Below are 19,211 nucleotides of genomic sequence, written 5' to 3'. Positions count from 1 at the left end.
TGGAATTTCAGGATCAAGTACTGGAGACTTTTTAAAATTTGAATAAATATGGCCATATTTCCTTTTAAAAAACTGCATCAGGTACTAAGGCTATCTTATTTATAGTATTTGTTTTCCGATACCATCATAACACTATTATGTTACTATAATAATAATGTAGAATGTTACGCTATACATACCGTTTGAATTTTTTTGGTCAGTCTACTGTATTTTGTTTGATATGCATTTATTAATGAGATTGGGCACTTTCTCCAATACCGAGGAATTCCTGTATTTCATCTGCGAGTCAACAATCATGGCCACTGCCTATCTTGCTATTTGTGTCTCTCATAATAATTTATAAGAGCTCAATGTATTTTGAGATATTAGCTCTTAGCCATGTCCTGAAAATATTTTTTTCCTTGGTCATCCATTATTTTTCATGACACTTGCTAAAGAGAAAGATCGTTTCCATCATTAAATGAAGAAAACAATTTTTTAAGTCTTTGCTCTACCTGGAATTATTTTAATAGAAAGAGATCCAGTTGAACTCTTTTAAATTTTTAATTTTCAAAACCTCTGGCTAGTTATGGTGGCATCCTTTATTGGTTTATTTTCCTCTGCTGATCTGAAATAGTCCCATTATCATTCCCTTCAGATTTAGGTTTATTTCTGTATTCTTAATTATTGTGGCACCACAACTCTTTTAGTATCTGTTAGGGCTAATCTTCTGGGTTCTCTTGAATTTTTCTGACCATTCTCCCACGTGTAGCGCCCCCCGACCAAAGTACTGGAGTTTAATTTGGCCAAGCCCTCTCTCGGCCTTTCCCTCCTCGGAGTCAAAGTGCTCTTCCATATTAGAATTGCATTGGCACGAACTGACCTCTCCATGCATGAGTCTCTCTATCCAAGAATGTGGGGGAGTTTATCAGTCCATCTGCTTTGCCTCAACACGGGTGGGCTTTGTTTAGACACATTGATCTTCATTCTTAGATTTGAGGTTTTCTACAGCTGTTATGAATGAGCTGCTTTCTTCCATTGTTGTTTCTTAACTTGTAAGTCAGACAGCATTTCCCCATTTATTTTTATTATGGAAAAGAAGATGTAAAATCACAAAACAGACCTGTTTGATCCTGCTTTTTGTCCTTTCGTTGCGGATCTGTGTATGTTCTCCTTATATTTATCTTTTGCTCTTGGGGTTTTCTTCTCTTTTTTAGGAAATTTCCTTCTCCAGCTCTGCTCACAGCCTGGAGATAAACAGGTCTACCAGTGGTTACTGCCTTATCTCCACATTATATGATAAGACCGCTTTTTCTGTTTATTATCCAAACAAAAGGAACTTAGTCCATTACTCGTCCGCGGAAGAGAAAACAAATCAGTGCTTTGTACCTCTTTTCTCCCCGTTTGCTTGCCATCGCCGTTCACCCCAGAGTGGCTCGCCGTGTTCTCATTTTCACAATGTGAAATAAGCCAGGACCTCAGTGGGTATAGACAGACTCCTTGGACAGTGACAGGGTAGTAAATGAGTAACACAGAAGTGAGAATGTTGTCCAGTTCCTCATCAAAGGCACATAACGCGTTCACCCTCTTCAAGGGTTCTCAGGGGTTTGCTGTGTCTACAGCAGTTGATGGGCTGAAATGGGCAGGGCAGCCTCCTTTAAGCCTAGGTAGAAGCTGCTGAGGACACTGACGGACAAACCAAGGATGTGGGTGTCCCAGAGCGGCCCAGGGCCTGCTGTTTCCAAGTCGGCAGTTTGGGGTCCGAGGAAGTGACAGCTGCGGGCGGGGACTTGGCGCTTGATAAGGGTTATCGCCGCATTTATGAGAAAAAACCCCTTTCTAATGTAGTCTTCACTCCATTTGCCTTGTGATGATTACCCTTGTCAGGTGTTTTGTTTTGTTTTTTTTTTTTAACAACGACAACTTTGGAAATTTCAAATTCTTCAGTATGATCAGGTTATACAAGAATGAAAAGTGGGTAGAAATAAATGGGCTTTAACAGAGTGAGAAAGCAGATTTTCCTGGGCAGGTTTGCCAACGAAAATAATCCTTCAAGTAAAGGATGAAGCCACTTTCAACTAATGTAAACATAACACAACACAGAGAAGATTCGACTGTTTTCTCTGGGAAAAAAAAAAAAAAAAAAGGTTTATTGTATATAGAAGTCAATAGATAACTTTTACCAAAAAAGGTTAGAATAAAGATCTCACATTTGTAAAGGCACGTAGGCACGTATGAAACATTTTACAGCAATGACAAGGGCTGTGAGACCATCAACAATACACAACTAGAACCATTATCTAAAGACTTTATAACAACAGATACGAAACAGTGCAAAAAATACTGTCAAAAGTCAGTTTTATACACCTCATACTTGTGTACAAAACTGGCAAGCATCAGCTTATTTACTGATATAAAAAGCAACATAGAATAGCATGCATAGACTTAATTAAGGCTTTTAATATTATTAAATTGGGAAGGAGTCTATTCCAAATGAGAGTTGACTCCGATATTAAGAAATCACTCCCTGACATAGGGAATGTTCTATAAACTTCTCACCCCCTCTCTCACCCTTACAACCACTGGTAGTAGAGTCTGGACTTGCATCTTGCCAGGCAGCAAGCAGCTACCCAGGGGAGAAGACACGTGTTCTTGGGATCCCCAGGCCCAGCCTGGAATGCGCATCTCACGGCAACCACACGGTAGCTGGTTACCTTTCCAGGTCAGCTCCCAACAGCCCACCGCACCTGGCGGACACACCCCTAACTTTCAGCTCAGCTTGGTTAGAAGTCTGAAGGCTTCCGTGGGCTGCCCCAAGCGCTCTGGTGTCTAGGCTGGGGACTTGTCTGTACATTGTGTCAAAATGAAACCTATTAAATGCCAATTGTTTTGAATGATACAATTCACAACATTTTATAAAATACAGACAAGGAAAAAGCATCAAAATACTGAATGCAGGAACACGACAGTCCAGTGAAATAAACTAAATTGGCCTGTTAGTTGATGTAACAGGAGTTACATAAGGTTATATGGTTAAATAGTCATCTGCATATGTAAACTGTTTTCATGCTTTTCCATTTAAGAATCCTCACGCCACAGGTTAGCTGACTATGGAAGGAACCAAGGACACACAACGGAAATCATCTCTGATGAAGAGTAACCTTACTTTTAAAAGGATATGGTCAACAGACTTTTGAGATTCCAAATAGGCAAGAAAGTTGAGTCAAAGGAAATGGCAGTAACGTTTTTACAGTGTTCACATAAGAAAAAAAAAACAAAGGTGCTGAATTACAGCTGTGGGTTTCCTGCTGAAGGTATTTATTAGCTAACATTGTCGTTGAGGGAGGTGGGAGGCTCCTGAGAAATACACACGATGCAAGGCACCCCCAAGCCAGGAGGCGCTCACAGCCTCCCTGACTCAAAGCAGGATTCCTGAGATTTTAGTAAAAGCAGTTCTCCCCCTCAAGGCACAAAAAGACCCCAACCCAATCTTTCCGGCTTTCTCCCGGAAACCTTTGGTCAAGTGAGAAGGCATCTGGGTTGCCCTGAAGGAGGGGATCGGGGAGAAACAATCGGGTAAGGTGCTGACTGGATGAAGGGTGTACCCTGCCCCTCCCCAGGCAACTGGGACCTGATCACACAACCTGTCCAAGTTCCTGGCGAGCCCAGCCCTTGTCCTGTTTCGCCAGATTCGAAGGGTCTGTTTGAAGAGGCCATGATGAAGGGAATGTAAGTTGGGAGGAGGAAGCTTGACCCAAATTAATCTGACCACACGTCACTCTGGCAAATGCAGCCACTGGGACTCCATGGAAGTCCACCTCGAAAGAAATCTGCAGTACCTACGGCTACGATCATCGATCACTGCTTCAAACAGGACCGATCATTGAAGCCAACTTTTCTTTCAAGTCTTCTAGTACCGAGTGACCACGTCTACCACCAAGGCGGAAAGAGGGTGGGGGAAGGCAGCTTCTTGGTTGCTGACAATTTTCTAGCTATTTTCTTTCTGGTTCCTTCCATTTGCCAGATCTAATTCTTTCAAACTCTACCAGCTTTTTGAAATTAAAATGAAGGTTTTCTAATTACATAATGTAGAGAGGCTTCAGAGAGGGGTTCTCCACGACTAAACTGAGCTGTTTTTGCAGTGGTTGTACTGAAAGGATAGGGAAGGAAAAGAAAAAAGTGTTGGCGGACCCATCAAACAGAGGAACAACAAGGAGAGGTCAGCACAGCCCTAAGTGGGTGAGGTGCTCTCGGAATGGAGAGGGTGACATCACAGAACAGTCCAGCACATGCCCCGCAACGAGACCAGGGACCACTGCTGTTGCTGTACGGCCACCCTCCCTGTTTCTGTGCCCCGACTGTAAACATGATGTGCTATAAACGGGAACCCCCTCTGATCGCAGGAGAGAGGAACTGAGATGCCCAAGAGCCGTGACTGCTAACTCGAGGGGCTCGATGGACGAGCAGAACCCTTTGCTACTAAGGCTGTGTGGGAAGGTGGAGCCACTGTCACGTGAGGGAAGACGATGCTCTGGAGCAGCACGCCCATCAGAATCCATGACCTTCACCTGGCAAACCATGACAGACTCTTGAATGTTGAGAACAAACTGAGGACTGATGGGTATGGGGGGGAGGGGAAGGGAGGTGATGGGCATGGAGGAGGGCACTTGTGGGGATGAGCACTGGGTGTTATATGGAAACCAACTTGACAATAAACTATTAAAAAAAAAGAAAAAGAATCCATGACCTTCACCAAGCTCTACCATGGCATTGAGGGTAGTTTAAAACCAAGAGCAAGGGGGACACAGATCCCAACACCACAGCCCAGGCTTTCCGGGGTCTGCCCCTGCGTCATTTCCATCCCTCCAGCCTTACAGGCAGAGAAGTAGAAAGCAGGAGGTGTTCCAGAGTTCAGAAAATTATTTGTGAACCAATAAATTTTGATAGCAACTTTAGGGCTGATCTAAAACATCCTCCTCTTTCTCTTCCCATTTATAACTTCTTTAGTCAAGCTTATGGCATTTTTTGGAAAGAACGATCCTGATGTCCCAAATCACACAGAAGAAACCGTGACTTTCTACACAGAGGCTTGTCACAGCCAGGCTGCACGTCAGCTCTCGCCTTCCTGCCTTGTAACGAAATGTCCTTGAATTTATTTTTAAAACAGAAGGGCTGACCAGAGCTCTGAGCAGTCGGAACTGATGCACATCCTCCCCCCTTTCCTGCACCAAACGACGATAAATGATGTGGTCTTGTGAAATCGATTGATGCCAGACACTCAATGCCAGGCTCATGGACGTTTTAATAGAGAACATTTTAGCTGGGCCTTGTAGGAGAAGATGCAGCTATTAAGCTGAGAGATAAGAAAGGTAGTCGATGGAATAAAAATGCTCACCCACCTGAGTTTATAACCCAAATGCAAGATGTGAGCACAGGCAGGATAAAGGTTGGATACTGGGCAAGGTGGCAATTGAGTTTTATAGGACCCCATGAATTAGTGACTTCTAGAGCAACACATTTGGATTAGCAGAACTTGATTGGCTATACCCTCATGTCTCTCCCGGGCATGATGCTGTTACTTTCAAAAGATGCATCACTAAGGTCTTTTGCCCCCAGATGTCTCAGCGGTTGAGGCAGAGACAAGAACCGGTTTTTCTTTTCTTCCTTGCACAGCATCCAAGGGAAGCATCGAACATAATTTAACATCTTAGAGATTTCCACTCTATAGGGCCAACTGAGATTATTTCCATCCTATAGGGCCAACTAATTTGTCATCCATAAAGCTGTGGGCCACTGGAAAATCTGTGCAGTGTCCATGGAAAACCACAGTTTGAAGCAGTACTGGATGAGTTATTACTTCGCTCACGAAAAGGAATCACTAAATAAGAGCAATAGGAGTGCCTCTGAGAAACTACGTAGGAATAGAAGGAAACAGAGCAGCAGCAGAATCTTTGGCAAAGTGTGAGGAAGCTGAATTCCCCATAGAGGGCCACCCTAAAGATCCCAACAGTGATCACTTGCTACTTCTGGCAATTTCTTCCTCCAGGACCCCAACAGTTATTGCCCAAATGGAGGAGGAATGAGGACCAGATTAACACTAACCTGGGACTGACCTGATCGCATCCCTTGTGCCTCAGCAACCTGGCAGGTCAGAATGCCCTAACTCCCCCAACCTCAAAGTGACTGACACATCTCCCCAAAAAGGAAGTCAAGAGCTATACCTTCGCATCACTGGAAGGAGAGGAGTGAGATTAGAAAGCACCGTGCTTTCTGGCTGAGGGCGCCTGCAGGCCCACACACCATGTTGCATAACCACTAGGCTGAGGTCTGTTAACACAGATTGTACATCAAAAAAAGATGGCAGTTCAAAACCCAGAGTGATGTGCCTGATGGGCGGCCCTGCCTAGGAGAACACACTAACGTCTAGGTGTACTAACATCTCTGCCTTCCCAGCCCCGGGATGTGACCCGTCCACTCAAGGAGGCAAAGCTCATGACTGCAAGGCAGAAGGTTCATCAAAAGAGCCAAGCTGCCCATTTCACATGCTTCCATGTTCATTAGCACTTGTGTGAAGAAATGTCATATGATGTGTTGGGACCCAACCTGTATCAGGGGAAGAAAATTATTGTACGTATTAGGTTGATTCGTGTGACTTTTCTGTCTTTGTAACAAAAAATGGTCCAGCTATTGTCAATTTCATATGGTCCACCTGTACTTAGGCTGGAAAGATGAGATGAGAAAAGTAGGCAGTTGGATAAAAAGGCTGATCTCCCAAAGCCCCTGGGTTTATAAGCGAACCTCAGAAGCTCAGCGCAAGCAAAATAAAGGTTAAATGAGTATGGGGAAAGTCCGTGGTCAAGTCCCACAGGAACCCAGCTGAGCCCACAAAACCTGTCTAACCAGGCTGATGGATGACGAAGGGGCCAGAGATGGCCAGGTAAGTCTTAGACAAACAGTGAGAGATGAGTAAGAGAAAAAAATAGTTCCTTTTGTCAATCTAGGATCACAAAGATTAAAAGGTAAACTCTCAGCGTAAGCTCCTTGGAAGCAGTGCTCAAAATAATCCATGTGGAGGTGGAGGTGTTTTCTCCTTTCCTGGTCTCACTGTTCCCCCTCTAACTGTGAAGACAAGCACATTCCTCTTTCCTCTCCTATGAAGACATCATCGTTTGGCAGCCCTCTCTTAATGCAGCCCAAGCCTCCCTGACCTCCTGTCTGGGAAAGAGGTGTGTGTAAATGCAAATGCTACCAAAGGTGGTGTCTCTTTAGAGCCCAAGGGAACCGACAAGCTCAGAGCTCAGCAGGCTGCAGCTCAGTTTTGCCAGCAGGCTCCGCTCAGCTCAAGGATGAAGACTCAGACTCCGGCCCCGCTGTCCAGGGACCACAGCAAACAAGGAGAGACATAACACAGGGTCCGTGTGCCCAAATGAGTGCGGATCAAAGAAACAAAACATTTCAATCAGAAGACTTCAAAACCAGAGGCCCAAACATGTTGAATGGCTTTGCTGTGAGATGGTGTCTCCTTCTCCCCCCACCCCATTTTTAATTTTCTCTCTTCAAATCGAAACAGAAAAAAAAATAGACCCCGACAGCTCCAGCTTCAGCCTTGGTACATCATCAAGAACTCATTCCAAAAGCTCTAACTAGATAACTAATTTCATACACTTTGCTTCAAGGTTTATTCCTTGGCTTGCTTCCCAGATACGAAGCATCTCTGGGCAATTATCGTGCAGATGCCACTAGAAGGACTCTCACTGCCTGCTGCTAATTTCACAGGAGCTGTGCTGGCATTCGCTGGAGATGGGGAAAGGAATGCAAAACGTGCCACAGAACCCAAAACATTTGTTTTTAGAAATGAAATATGTGGAGTAACTTTTAAGTGGTTTCCTTTGGGCTTCGATATAAACTTTGGCTGGGAAATTGGACAGCAAACCTACAGTGCCCTGCGTTTCCTGCATTAGCAATTACTCCCGCAGCAGAAAGAGACAACGGCGGATGGGTTGAAAGGCAGCGCGCATGTGATGAGCTCCCAGAGACAGCGGTTCTACGTGCTGTCCAAGTGAGACTCCATCTTAACAGAGCCCACACTGGGGCCTAAGAGGCAAAAGAGAACTACCGATGGTGTCCGTCAAATAAGCCAGGAACCGCAGACCGACTGTGAAAACACTCCTAATGGCAGACTATCCCAAGGATGGGAAGGGTCTAAGGAGAGGCAGCACATACCTCTTTGCCTGTCAATGATCTAAGTTCTGAGCATCTCCTGATGAGGGTGATGAGCTCTGTTCCACTGAAAATAGAGGGCATACTCATGGTTTTCTTTTCCAGACCACGTATGCAAATTTCACAATCCACAGTGCTCAACTGAAGTTAGCCTCCTTGACTGCTTCTTCAGACTTGGGAGAAGAGGAGAGGAGGCCCTCCCGCACGAGGTACTCTCAGTGTAAACGAGAGAACCACCGCCACCACCACACTGGGCCAGATGTGAAACCGAGTTGATTCCTATTTCGAAGGAGTTCATTGGGAATCCACTTCCGCACCCATCTACGGGCTTGTAGTAACCGGACATCACACACGCATGCTCTTAACAAAATGCCAGCAGTGGAGGAAGGCACAATGGAACACCCATGAATGTCAATTTGAAGAAAAGAACCACCGTTTAAACGTTGTGTTCAAGAACTAGATGACAGAGAGGAAAATTTCCTAAAATTCAGCTAGAGGCAAAATGTGTGGAATAGGATTTACTGTGTACTGACCTAAAAAATTCAGGACGCTGACTGACGTAGGCTCAGGAAGAGACGAACAGAAGAAAACCGCAAAGGAACTAGAGATCAGGGCGTACGGAGAACAGGAAGGCAGAGAACAGGCTTTGTGCGAGACAAATCCCAGCATCCTTCATCAGGTGGCCAAAATGTGGACCACAGGGTCCCGATGGGCTTAGTTCTGATCTTGCAGGGCCAAAGGCAGCAGCACAGCCGGAGAGGGGGGGTCACACTCAGTGTGGTTCCTGGCCAGGGCCCTGCTACCTCGTGCCCAACAGCCCCCGTAAATCAGCCTTCCCAACTGCTCCCTCGATAACCTTTCCAGTGACTTGGTGACTGACGGAAAGACAGAACGCACCCACCTCCTCGGCCCGCAGGCCCCTGTCCAGCACACACATCCTATTTAAACAAGAAACAGTATCCAGGGCCTGCCTGTCTCCTTTCTCTTCCTGCTCTGGTCCATTATCTCCTCTCAGTCCGGCAAGAGGCCTAGCTGCACAGATTGCCTGGCCCTGAGCCTCGAAGACCACCCGACGGGGGCTCACGGAGCAAACAGGGAGCAGTAGCAAATACCGAGGGTATGGTGCCCCGCAGGGCAGCACAGGCTCCGGAGTCCGGCATAAGGAGTGCTGAGGAGACACAACAGAGAGGCCCTCGTTCACCTGGGTGAGGGCCATCTGGTGAAAGGCAGCCTCTCCTCTAGCTGCTCCTGTCTTTGACTCAAACTTGGGGGTGGGGGCTGGGAGAGACAGTGGAGGATGAGGGCAGAAGAGAAGAAGGGAGGTCACTGGCCATCAAGGCCCACGAGCCCCAAAATGTAACAGTGTTGTTGCGTTGTGTGTGTGCGTGTGTGTGTGTGTGTGTGTGTGTATTTTCCTTCAGGAAGGGCCTTGACCTTATCTTTGTATTTTAGGACGAATTCATTTTCTTGTCATCTCGGATCTGAACGTGAGCAATGAGGCTGATCGATTTCAGGGTTGGTTACTAATCTGGCTGAAGCTTCATTAGAGATGTGTTCCCTTATGCGTCTGTCCCTGAATCGATCCGCCGGGCAACCTTCCCTACTGACATATTTACAATGCAGATCAGTCGAAATGTGGTTCAAAAACAGTACTCTATTACTGTGAAAACATTATGCATTACAATGATTCACAAAAGTTATTCAAAAGGGAAAAAAATAAATTATCTCCTATAAAATAACATAGTATGCTGATGAAGAGTCTTGGCTCACGCCTTCGGGGAGCCGGCGACCTGCCTGCTGTGGCCCTCCGCGGCCCACAGGGGGAGCGGGTGTTGTCTGGAGGTGCGTCCCCATCTGCAGGACGGCCTGGGTCCCTCTCCCAGGAGCTGGGCCGGGGGCTAAATGAGTCTGGAGTTCTGGAGGAATTGGATGAGCACTTGGTAGACGAACTTGTACTGGGCGATGGTCTGGATCATGAACATCCTCTGCTCCCTGAGGAGCCTCAGCATTATGGGCACCTCCACCTTCTGTGAGGAGAGAGAAAAACGCAGGATCCTGGGTGAGGAGCTGCCCGTGGGTCCTCCCCTGTTCCCTCTTCCAGGAAGCATTTGCTTACCGCCCATCTGGACGTACAAGAGAAAGCAAAGCTCGGCCCCTCTAAGTTTTCCCAATCAAAGACCGCACCCCAGCAACTGGAGACGCTGGCCGCCACGTGCCAGAGACAACACAGAGGCCCGAGTCACACCCGACTGGCGTTCTCAACTCCACCAGAGCCCAGAGGCAGGATTCCAGGCATCTCGGCGTCTTCGTTTCTTCCTTCGTAAAATAAGAACATTTATATTCTCCTCCAATGACCACGTGGCCTCGCCCACATCAGCAACGTTTCCTCACCAGTAACATGGGGTGATCAACAGTACTCACCTCACGGGATCAAACAATGAAATGCATGTAAAGCATTTTTTTTTTAAGTTTATTTATTTTGAGAGAGAACAAACAGGAGCGGGGGAGGGGCAGAGAGAGGAGGAGAGAGAGAATCCCAAGCAGGCTCTGCACTGTCAGCAGAGTCTGACGTGGGGCGCAAACTCATGAACCACAAGATCATGGCCTGAGCCGAAACCAAGGTTGGGATGCTTAACCGGCCGAGCCCCCCAGGCACCCCCACATGTAAAGCATTTAGCACAGTGTAGGACACTGTGAGCTCTTAATAAAGACTAGTTGTCATTATTAATATTAACGAAACGAGAATAATCATACTCTTCTGCTAACTTGCAGAATCGTGATCGTTATCAAGTGTGATCATATATGTGTCAAGTTTACAAAATATCAAAGCACACTCTCTGAACACCACTCATGGCTGGTTGGTTGACTGACTTTCTTATTCAAGTGGTTCTTCTGTTTTTACCTCTTCCTTCACACCCATTTTCAGAAATATTATCAATTCTTAAACGTTTGGGGTCTTCTCCGGGATAACTAGGCTGCTTCTCAGCTTTTCTTTTAGAAGTTTTTATTTATTTACTTTTTTAAACTGTTTACTTATTTGTTTTGAGAGAGCCAGAGAGTGTGTAAGCAGGGGAGGGGCAGAGAGAGAGGGGGAGAGAGAATCCCAAGCAAAGCCCAACGTGGGGCTCGAACTCACAATCCGTGAGATCACAGCCTGAGATGAATTCAAGAGTCCAACACTTGAACCGACTGAGCCACCCAGGCGCCCCTTTAAGCTTTTATTTAAAGTCCAGTAAGTTAACGAACAGTGTAACAGTAGTTTCAGGCATGTAATGTAGTGATTCAACACTTTCACAGAACACCCGGTGCTCACCATGACCATCATATTTACAGTAAAAGCTTTTCACTAAAAATATCTTGACTATTAAATAAGATCGCCTATATGTAAGTTCTCTGAGGATTCACAAGCAGCTTCCAAAGAAGGGAATTGAGGCGGTGGGTCATTCAGGCTGCTTCTGGGGCCTGCTCGGTCAAGTTTCCCTTCCCTCTGGACCAGCGGGGGAGGAAGCATCATGGGGTCAGCAATGCCCTCATGGCCTCAGCACGCTGCCCTCTCTCTGGAAGCTCTTCACCCAGGTGACGGGCACCCCCGTGAAGCTGTCAAGGACTGAGCAACCATCGGAGGTGAAACGATAAAAACTCAGCTGTGCGTCTTTTCTTCCTTTCCTTTTATGAGTCATTTCCACAATTTCCAAACTCTGGGCAGCTATAATATAACACTTGCCATCCTTATCAGCTGCTCTTCTCCAAAAACAGTTAAATAGTGCACACCGCGGATTTAAAAGGGACAAAGTCAAGTCCCTAGTAGTAAGTAAAGAGAAAAGGGCGGGTGACTCCTCAAACTCCTAGCCACAGTACACAGCCCGCACCATAAGCTTCTGATGGTAACTGGCGAGTCTCTGCCTACACGCTACTCCAAAGTCACTGATACCACGAGGCAAAACCTAGAGCCACCTGATCATGAACTTCCGTAAGAACATAATGCTCGATGAGCATTACTCAGCTGGGTGCTGAAGACACAGGGTAGACTAAAGCTGTTCTTCCCCATCCCCCATCAAGGTTTTGACAGAGAAGCGGCATCACACAGAAGTTACCAGCACAGGCTTGGGTCAGGCTTTGCCGAACCCCAACCTTCACACTTCCTGGCTGTGGGGCATGGACACGTTCCTTCAGCTCCTACTTCAGAGTCACTGTGTGTCACACAAGGGCACTAGCAGGACCTCTCTCGTAGGGTTACTGTGAAGGCTACTTGAGTCGTTGCCAGGCGCCTCGAATGGTGTAGGCACATGATTAAATATAGGTTAGTTACTGTTACTGTAGTACTGGCATCACCACCCTCTCTACCTCCGCCACCTCCACCACCTCCACCATCATGATCATTACCATCTCACTAGCCTGTAAGACACGCCCTAAAGATCGTATCTTATCTGATAAGAGGCAGTTAGGAGACAAGACAAAGAAAGCTCCTCTGGAAATCAAAGAGTCCTAGTTGCCTTGAAGATTCACTCCCACAGTCTCTGCTGTCCCTCGTCCTTAACCCCAATCATGCAGCAGTTGATGGCTTGCTCAGTCGCCCAGAAGTCATTTTCTCCTCCCTGATGGAAGGGATAACTTCTTCAGAAAAGCAGCAAGGTAAGACACCTCGTTATTTGGCTGGTGAGAACCGAACCTTTTATAATTAGCTACTTTAGGAGAGAGAGCTAAATCCGGGGAGGGCGCCAAGAGAGGGGACTGCAAGCCGTAAAACCAATGCTCCCGGCATTTAAAATGTCAAGGTAACGTTCAGTGACCAAAAGCAATGGGTCACGGAGAGGTTTGTCAGAGAGACCTGGGAGAATACCCTCTCCCCCCACCCCCCACAGCCGCCTGAACTCCCTGTACGCATTTTTATCCCAGGAAGAAGAAAAGGCATTTCACTGATCAAATGAAAACTATGGATTACAGACTACAGCATACAGTGTACTAAGTCCAGAAGCCATGGAGAGAGGGCAGGAAAGTTTAGAACGGAGAAAAAGGAACTACACAATTTCAGATTTATTTGTCAAAATCTTTGTTTAAAGCCACCACAACAAAAAAGCTAAACATGTTCTACTCTTCTCCCAAAATAAGGGTTTGAATCTTATGACCAGGCCTGAAGCAGAACAGAGTAGAGAACTTCTTTTCTCCCTCACCATCTACCAATGGCAACGATGGGAAATGGGCCAGATAAGGCTGGCTATATTTGTGCTAGGGGAAGGGAAGTGAAAAATATGAGTCATCTTGCTATCTTTGAATATCAATGGGAACAGAAGTCCTTTTTGGACCCGATCGTGTTCCAGCAAAGAATGTTCTGGCATGCAACTGGGCATTGAGGAAATCTACTATGTTTGGACCCACTGTAGAGAATTTAATCACCCTGAGTCTCACCAAGTCCACGTGAGGCCCTGATGGCCCAGTCCCTCACTCTGCACCACACTGGCTCGGACATGTGTTCTCTGTGTTCTTCTGGGCCAGTGACATCGGGTGTCCAATGAGCCTTCGTGTCATAATGTTATTGAGGCCCAGCTTTTGATGGGTCTCCAAGGAGCCCAGAACAGAACCAGCTTTCATGTCAGACAAGATGGACAGAAGAGCTTCCCAGGTTGGAAAGGAGCAACGGGGAACAAGGAAGAGTTCACAGGCAACGGAGAACAGAAGGGGAGCTTGGGGAAGGCAGGAAGATAGCTAAGTGGGGGGGGGGATGGTGAGGAGGCCCTCCCCCTCACACCTCACTCTGGGGCCCACTGGTGCCTCCAGCGGGGCTTGGATACGCTCAGGCCATATGTCCCCCAAATCCACTTCATCTCTTTCCATCTCCCCAGCACTGAGTCAATTTGGGACCCAACAGTGAGCAGTTCGGTCTACTAGACCCTTCTGGAAGTGGCAGGGAAGCAAACAATCAAGAAATCTCATGATGTGATACACAAGGATAAAAACTCAAAGACGAAGACAGAATTCCTATTGGGTAGTCTCAGCTGATTCTGTGAGGGGCATTTTGCTCATCAATAGAATGTCTGTCTATCTGTTTTAAAAAAAGATGCCCCTCGGGGTATAACGCCTCTTCTACTTTATAGCACCACCTTCCTATATATGGATTCAAAGTTTCCAATATTAACTTTATATAGACAGAGAGTTTAAAAATCTTTTGAGCATGTTTAGACTTGGTTATTTATTGTTTTCCTGGAAGTTTCCATGCAACAAACTTCATGGGGCAATATTCTGATTTCAAACCATGGATACTACGGGGTAAACGCATATATTAAAGAGAATCTTTCACAGGACGTGCATTATAACCTTCCCTGCTTTAAAAAGCACGAACCACTTCAAAAGTTCCCTTTGGTGCCCTGAGCTGTTTAATTTGGAAATACAACAAGAACCAGTGACACCTGGCATGTGGTGGCAGAGTGAAGACAGGAAGTCAGTCAGGGCCGGGAGGGAGAGCACCTCACTTCTCAGCACCACCGTTTAGAGCCATGTGGCACTGGACAAGTCACGGAGTTATTTCTGGGCCTCAGTTTCCTCATCTGTAAAACAGGAGGACTGGTATGCACCCGGCTCCTCTACATGGGGGTCTGAGGATACCAACTAAGAACAAAACCAAATAAGTGAAGGCCTTTTAAAATCCCCAAGTCTCCATGTGACGAGAAAGCAGAAGAATTGTTCTTTAGCCTTGCTTGCTATTCGTCTCTGCTCCAGGAAATCACAAGCCCCTCTGTGCAACTCCCCGGCCTACAGCAGCAGCGGAATGCCACATGCCACGCCGACGCAAGTTGGCCGCAGCCTTTTCGTGGTGGGGGGAAGAGCGAGGTGGCCAGCCTGGGCGAAGGCAGGCCATGTTTGTGCACTCAGATTAAGATTATCTACCCTGGGGGTACCCGGGTGGTTCAGCCGGTTAAGTGTCCGACCTCGGCTCAGGCTATGATCTCGCGGTTCGTGGGTTTGAGCCCCCGCGTCGGGCTCTGTGCTGACAGAGCAGAGCCTGCTTGGGATTCTCCGTCCTCCTCTCCCTCTGCCCCTCCCCCACTCGTGCTTTCTCTCTCTCTCTCAAAATAAGTAAACTTTAAAAAAAAAGTGGTCTACCCTGCTCTGCTACATCACCCCACTGCCAGTCTAGACAAGAGGGGACAGCCCTCATTAAATGAAACCTCCCTCTGAAGAGTGAAAAACATTTATCAAGGATACACACTTTCACAGGGGGGTTTAGGCCAAAACACGTCCCAGGAATGCAAGCTGCATCCAGACTACCTGCGACCCGATAACCCACCGTGGAAAATCACCCACAGGACAACCAGACTGTCTGCAAACCCCACACACTTCTGGAAGCAGATGCCGAGGCAGATGGGACCTTGTAAACGTTTCCTATCTCCCACTTCCATCTCTTTCTCTCTGTGTTCCCTGAGTGTCTACACAGAGTGGAGACAGGAGAAAGATAAGAAAGGCTGTGAATGTCAGAGGCCGCCTAGGAATCACGGATCTGGAAAACTCATGTCCGGAGAGAGGAAAAGTAAGCACTGGGAACAAAAGGGCACGGGCGAAAGTGTGTGTGTGTGGGGGGGGGGGTGTTGGCTTTGGTGTAGATTTGCCCCCAAGGCGGGGTCTTCAGGAAGGCCTAGAGTGACTCACTTCATTGTGCTCCAGGCAGTAGATCATCAGCTCGGAGAGGATGACCACGCCGGTGCGCCCCACGCCCGCGCTGCAGTGAACGACGATGGGAGGGTGGCGGCTCTTGGCGTCCTCCAGCATGCTGTTGGTGTGGCGTCGGACAGACTGGATCTCCTCCAAGTAGGCTGCAAGACAACGTGCAAATCCTGTCACCCAAGTCCTGCCCGGCTGTGCATACAAGGCAGCGGGGGGTGGGGACTGATGGTGAAGCTTTTTTTTTTTTTAAGTGACAATAATTTACAGTTCTTACAAGACACTAATTATTTGGCCGGTGCCCACAGTCCTGGATTCCAGAAAGGACCAGCTGGGAGTCAATTAGTCCGTGGGAGAATTTGTTCTTTAAATTAAATAGTTCTTTTTTTAAAAATTAAATTCTGTTTTCCCCTCTGCAAATCCCAAAGTCCCCCAAGCAGATGATTCTCGACATTACTTACAGCAATTCCTACTATTAACAGACTGGGATCGGAACACCACTGAGGTCCCCTTGAAACGCCCGCCTGTCAGAGCCAATTTCTGGTGGGAAAAGCATCCATCTGCCCCTTCCTCCTTCTCCTCGCTGAGTGAAGGTCAACGGAGGCTTGACCTTCATTTTGAGACTTAAAAATAGACTTTGGGGGTCCTGCTTTTCAGCTTGGCTTCCATGTGGTTCTGGAAGTGGCTCAAGATGAAGCCTTCCCTTTCTGGAGGGAACATGTGTGTGGGGGTAGAGGGGTCGTGCCTCCTCCCTCACCCCTTCTGACAGCTGCCTAGCTCAGCAGGGCCGCGCAGGGCTCTGCTCACTACTCCAATTGGGCACAGATGAAAAATTACAGCAATATAAGCCTTAGTGACATTTTTTCATGGTCATGGAAAAAAAAGAGAAGTATATAAATGTAATCCTCAAAGAGTCCAAGAACCAGAAGTCAATTAGTAATAGAGATTTTTTAGTAGCTAGCTCAGGGAAGACACTATGTAAAGGTTCTAGATACTTGGAAAAATCTCCTCCTGATTCGGCATTGTAAAACGGGACCAGGGGAAGCACTCAAAGAGAACTGAGTTCGAACCATTCTGGTAATTTAAAAGCATCTGTTTACCTACAATTAACATGAACTCCAATATTTGCCTTGATAACCTTATGCTATTACAAAGTTATCTGAAGTAGTTTATTAAAATAAACTATTACCACCACCACCACCACCACCAGCAGCAGCAGCAGCAGGGTAAAATGAGCTAGAACAAAACAGAAAGAGGGAAGGCAATCTGAGATGACTAGACAGAGTAGTTACTATCAGGAACCAACGTGAGCTAGATACTGTGCGTGGGATTCTCAAAAGTTTTCTTTAAGAGGGGAAAGGAATTAGGTGACTGTGCATTCTCTGACAAAAAAGGCAATGTTCACACTCAAAAGAAAGGTTTCTCTTGTGCTGAATTTAAGAAGAGATGTAAAAGGAATACTGACCCATGAAGCAGATGCTATCACCAAGTGAAATTTCATAAAACACCGAAACTGGATTGAAGTGGTGCTCTCTCCAGCAATCATGTTAACAGAGTTCCTTAAGCTCTGACCTAGTGAGGATCCCTGCAGGGTAGAAGACAATTTGCCCGTAGTCCCCTGCACCCAGGGAACCGAATTGAAACACAGGCAAACAATCTTTTCCAATTCCTAAAAAATCTGGAAAGCCAACATGTTCATGACTCTCTTTGGCACAGAGTTTCTGAGAAACATCAATAAACTTACACTGTTTAAAAATATTCTCTACGTTTTTCAATAATTTAGATGGGCCTTCCTTAAACTGGTTCTGATGGAAAAGGTCTGACCATAATTTTAACCACCTCGTAAACCCAATCTTCTATTAGAGCTGTTGGCTGATCATCAAACTGATCTACTTTGTTTCCACTTTCTTATTTTTTTTAAAGCTTATTTTATTGATTTTTATTGATTTGGAGAGAGGGTGGGGGAGGGGCAGAGAGAGAAAGAGAGAGAGGGAATCCCAGGCAGGAGCCTGGGAGAATCAGGGTGGAGCCTGATGTGGGGCTCGAACTCAGGAACCCTGAGATCATGACCTGTGCGAGGCCAGATGCTTAACCACTGAGTCACCCAGGTGCCCCTCCCCCCATTGTTTGTGTTTTCTTTTTTTTTTTTAATTTTTTTTTTTAATGTTTTATTTATTTCTAGGAGAGAGAGACAGCGTGAGCAGGGGAGGGTCAGAGAGAGAGGGAGACACAGAATTGGAAACAGACTCCAGGCTCTGAGCTGGCTGTCAGCACAGAGCCCAACGTGGGGCTCGAACCCACGAACTGTGAAATCATGACCTAAGCAAAAGTTGGACGCTTAACCGACTAAGCCACCCAGGCGCCCCAATTGTTTGTGTTTTCTGCATCTTGGAGATAATTCTAGTAAATCAATTTGCAAAAGATTATCAGGAAAAATTAAAAAAGCACTGTTATGAGGAAAAGTTCTACAAAGGTCCTTGCCCACCTTATTAATATTTTGAGCTATAGTAAAACCGTCTGACCTCAGGCAAAGCATGGAGCCTCTCTAGATCTTTCTTGCTCCAGATCCTGTGATTCCCATCATCCTTCCGCTCTCTGTCAGTGACCACCTTCACATGGCCCACTGTCACTTCTTGGTGGAAAATGAAACACTTTCATCAGCAAACAAGTCTGCATCAGAAACTTCACGTTGGAAGTTGGGAAATGGTGCTTTTAGGTTCTTGAAAACCCAATTCTCTCTCTCTCTCCTCCTCTCCCCATGCCTCAATTCTCAATGACTATCAAAATAAAATCAAGGGCTTGACATTATCCAACATCCAGATGATGGTTCCGTTGACTCCCACCAGCTGGACAGCCAACGACACAGCAGGGAATGAATCCGCCGAGAACCCTGGGCCTAAGCTGGGAGACAAAGGGATGGGGCGTCTCCACAATCAGGAACAATCAGGCCAGACTGTGGAAGAGGAAGGGCAGCACTGTAACCATCACCAGAAAGCAGAGGACAGTGCCAGATGTCGCCCCGGGACTGCCATCACGGGCTTGCCTTTCTCACGAGCACCTTCAAAACTGAGACCGTCTCTTTTCTACATTCTGAGAGCCTGATCCGGGGCCTAGAAAGCAGTGGGCACACACCCAGTTTTTGGCTTTTCAAATAAAGTACTGAATATGTCCTAAGTCAATCAGCTTCTAAGAAAATCATACTCTGAAAAATATATATGAATTGATGAATTCAAAAATGATACTTTCAAAAACAAGTTGATTTCTTTCTTTCTTTCTTTCTTTCTTTTTCTTTCTTTCTTTCTTTCTTTCTTTCTCTTTCTTTCTTTCTTTCCTTCCTTCCTTCCTTCCTTCCTTCCTTC

At 46.4% G+C, this 19,211-nt stretch overlaps 1 protein-coding gene across 1 annotated transcript in view; it reads right to left on the bottom strand.

Annotated features, from left to right (window-relative positions):
- Positions 1-9,849: 9,849 nt before the first annotated feature.
- PTPN14 (protein tyrosine phosphatase non-receptor type 14) overlaps positions 9,850-19,211 on the bottom strand; it is a 171,202-nt gene continuing 161,840 nt past the window's right edge. Inside the window, exons 18-19 of the mRNA XM_039249513.1 lie at positions 15,841-16,004; positions 9,850-10,226 (exon numbers count right to left, since the gene is read on the bottom strand). Of these exons, the coding sequence (XP_039105444.1) occupies positions 10,098-10,226; positions 15,841-16,004 (293 nt within the window). The 3' untranslated portion in view covers positions 9,850-10,097. The remainder of the gene's footprint in view (positions 10,227-15,840; positions 16,005-19,211) is intronic.

Source organism: Hyaena hyaena, unplaced genomic scaffold (genome assembly GCF_003009895.1).
Source record: "Hyaena hyaena isolate Hyena2069 unplaced genomic scaffold, ASM300989v1 scaffold_339, whole genome shotgun sequence".
Classification (NCBI taxonomy): domain Eukaryota; kingdom Metazoa; phylum Chordata; class Mammalia; order Carnivora; family Hyaenidae; genus Hyaena; species Hyaena hyaena.
Note: the sequence above shows the minus strand (reverse complement) of the source record. Positions and strands in the feature narration are given on the sequence as shown.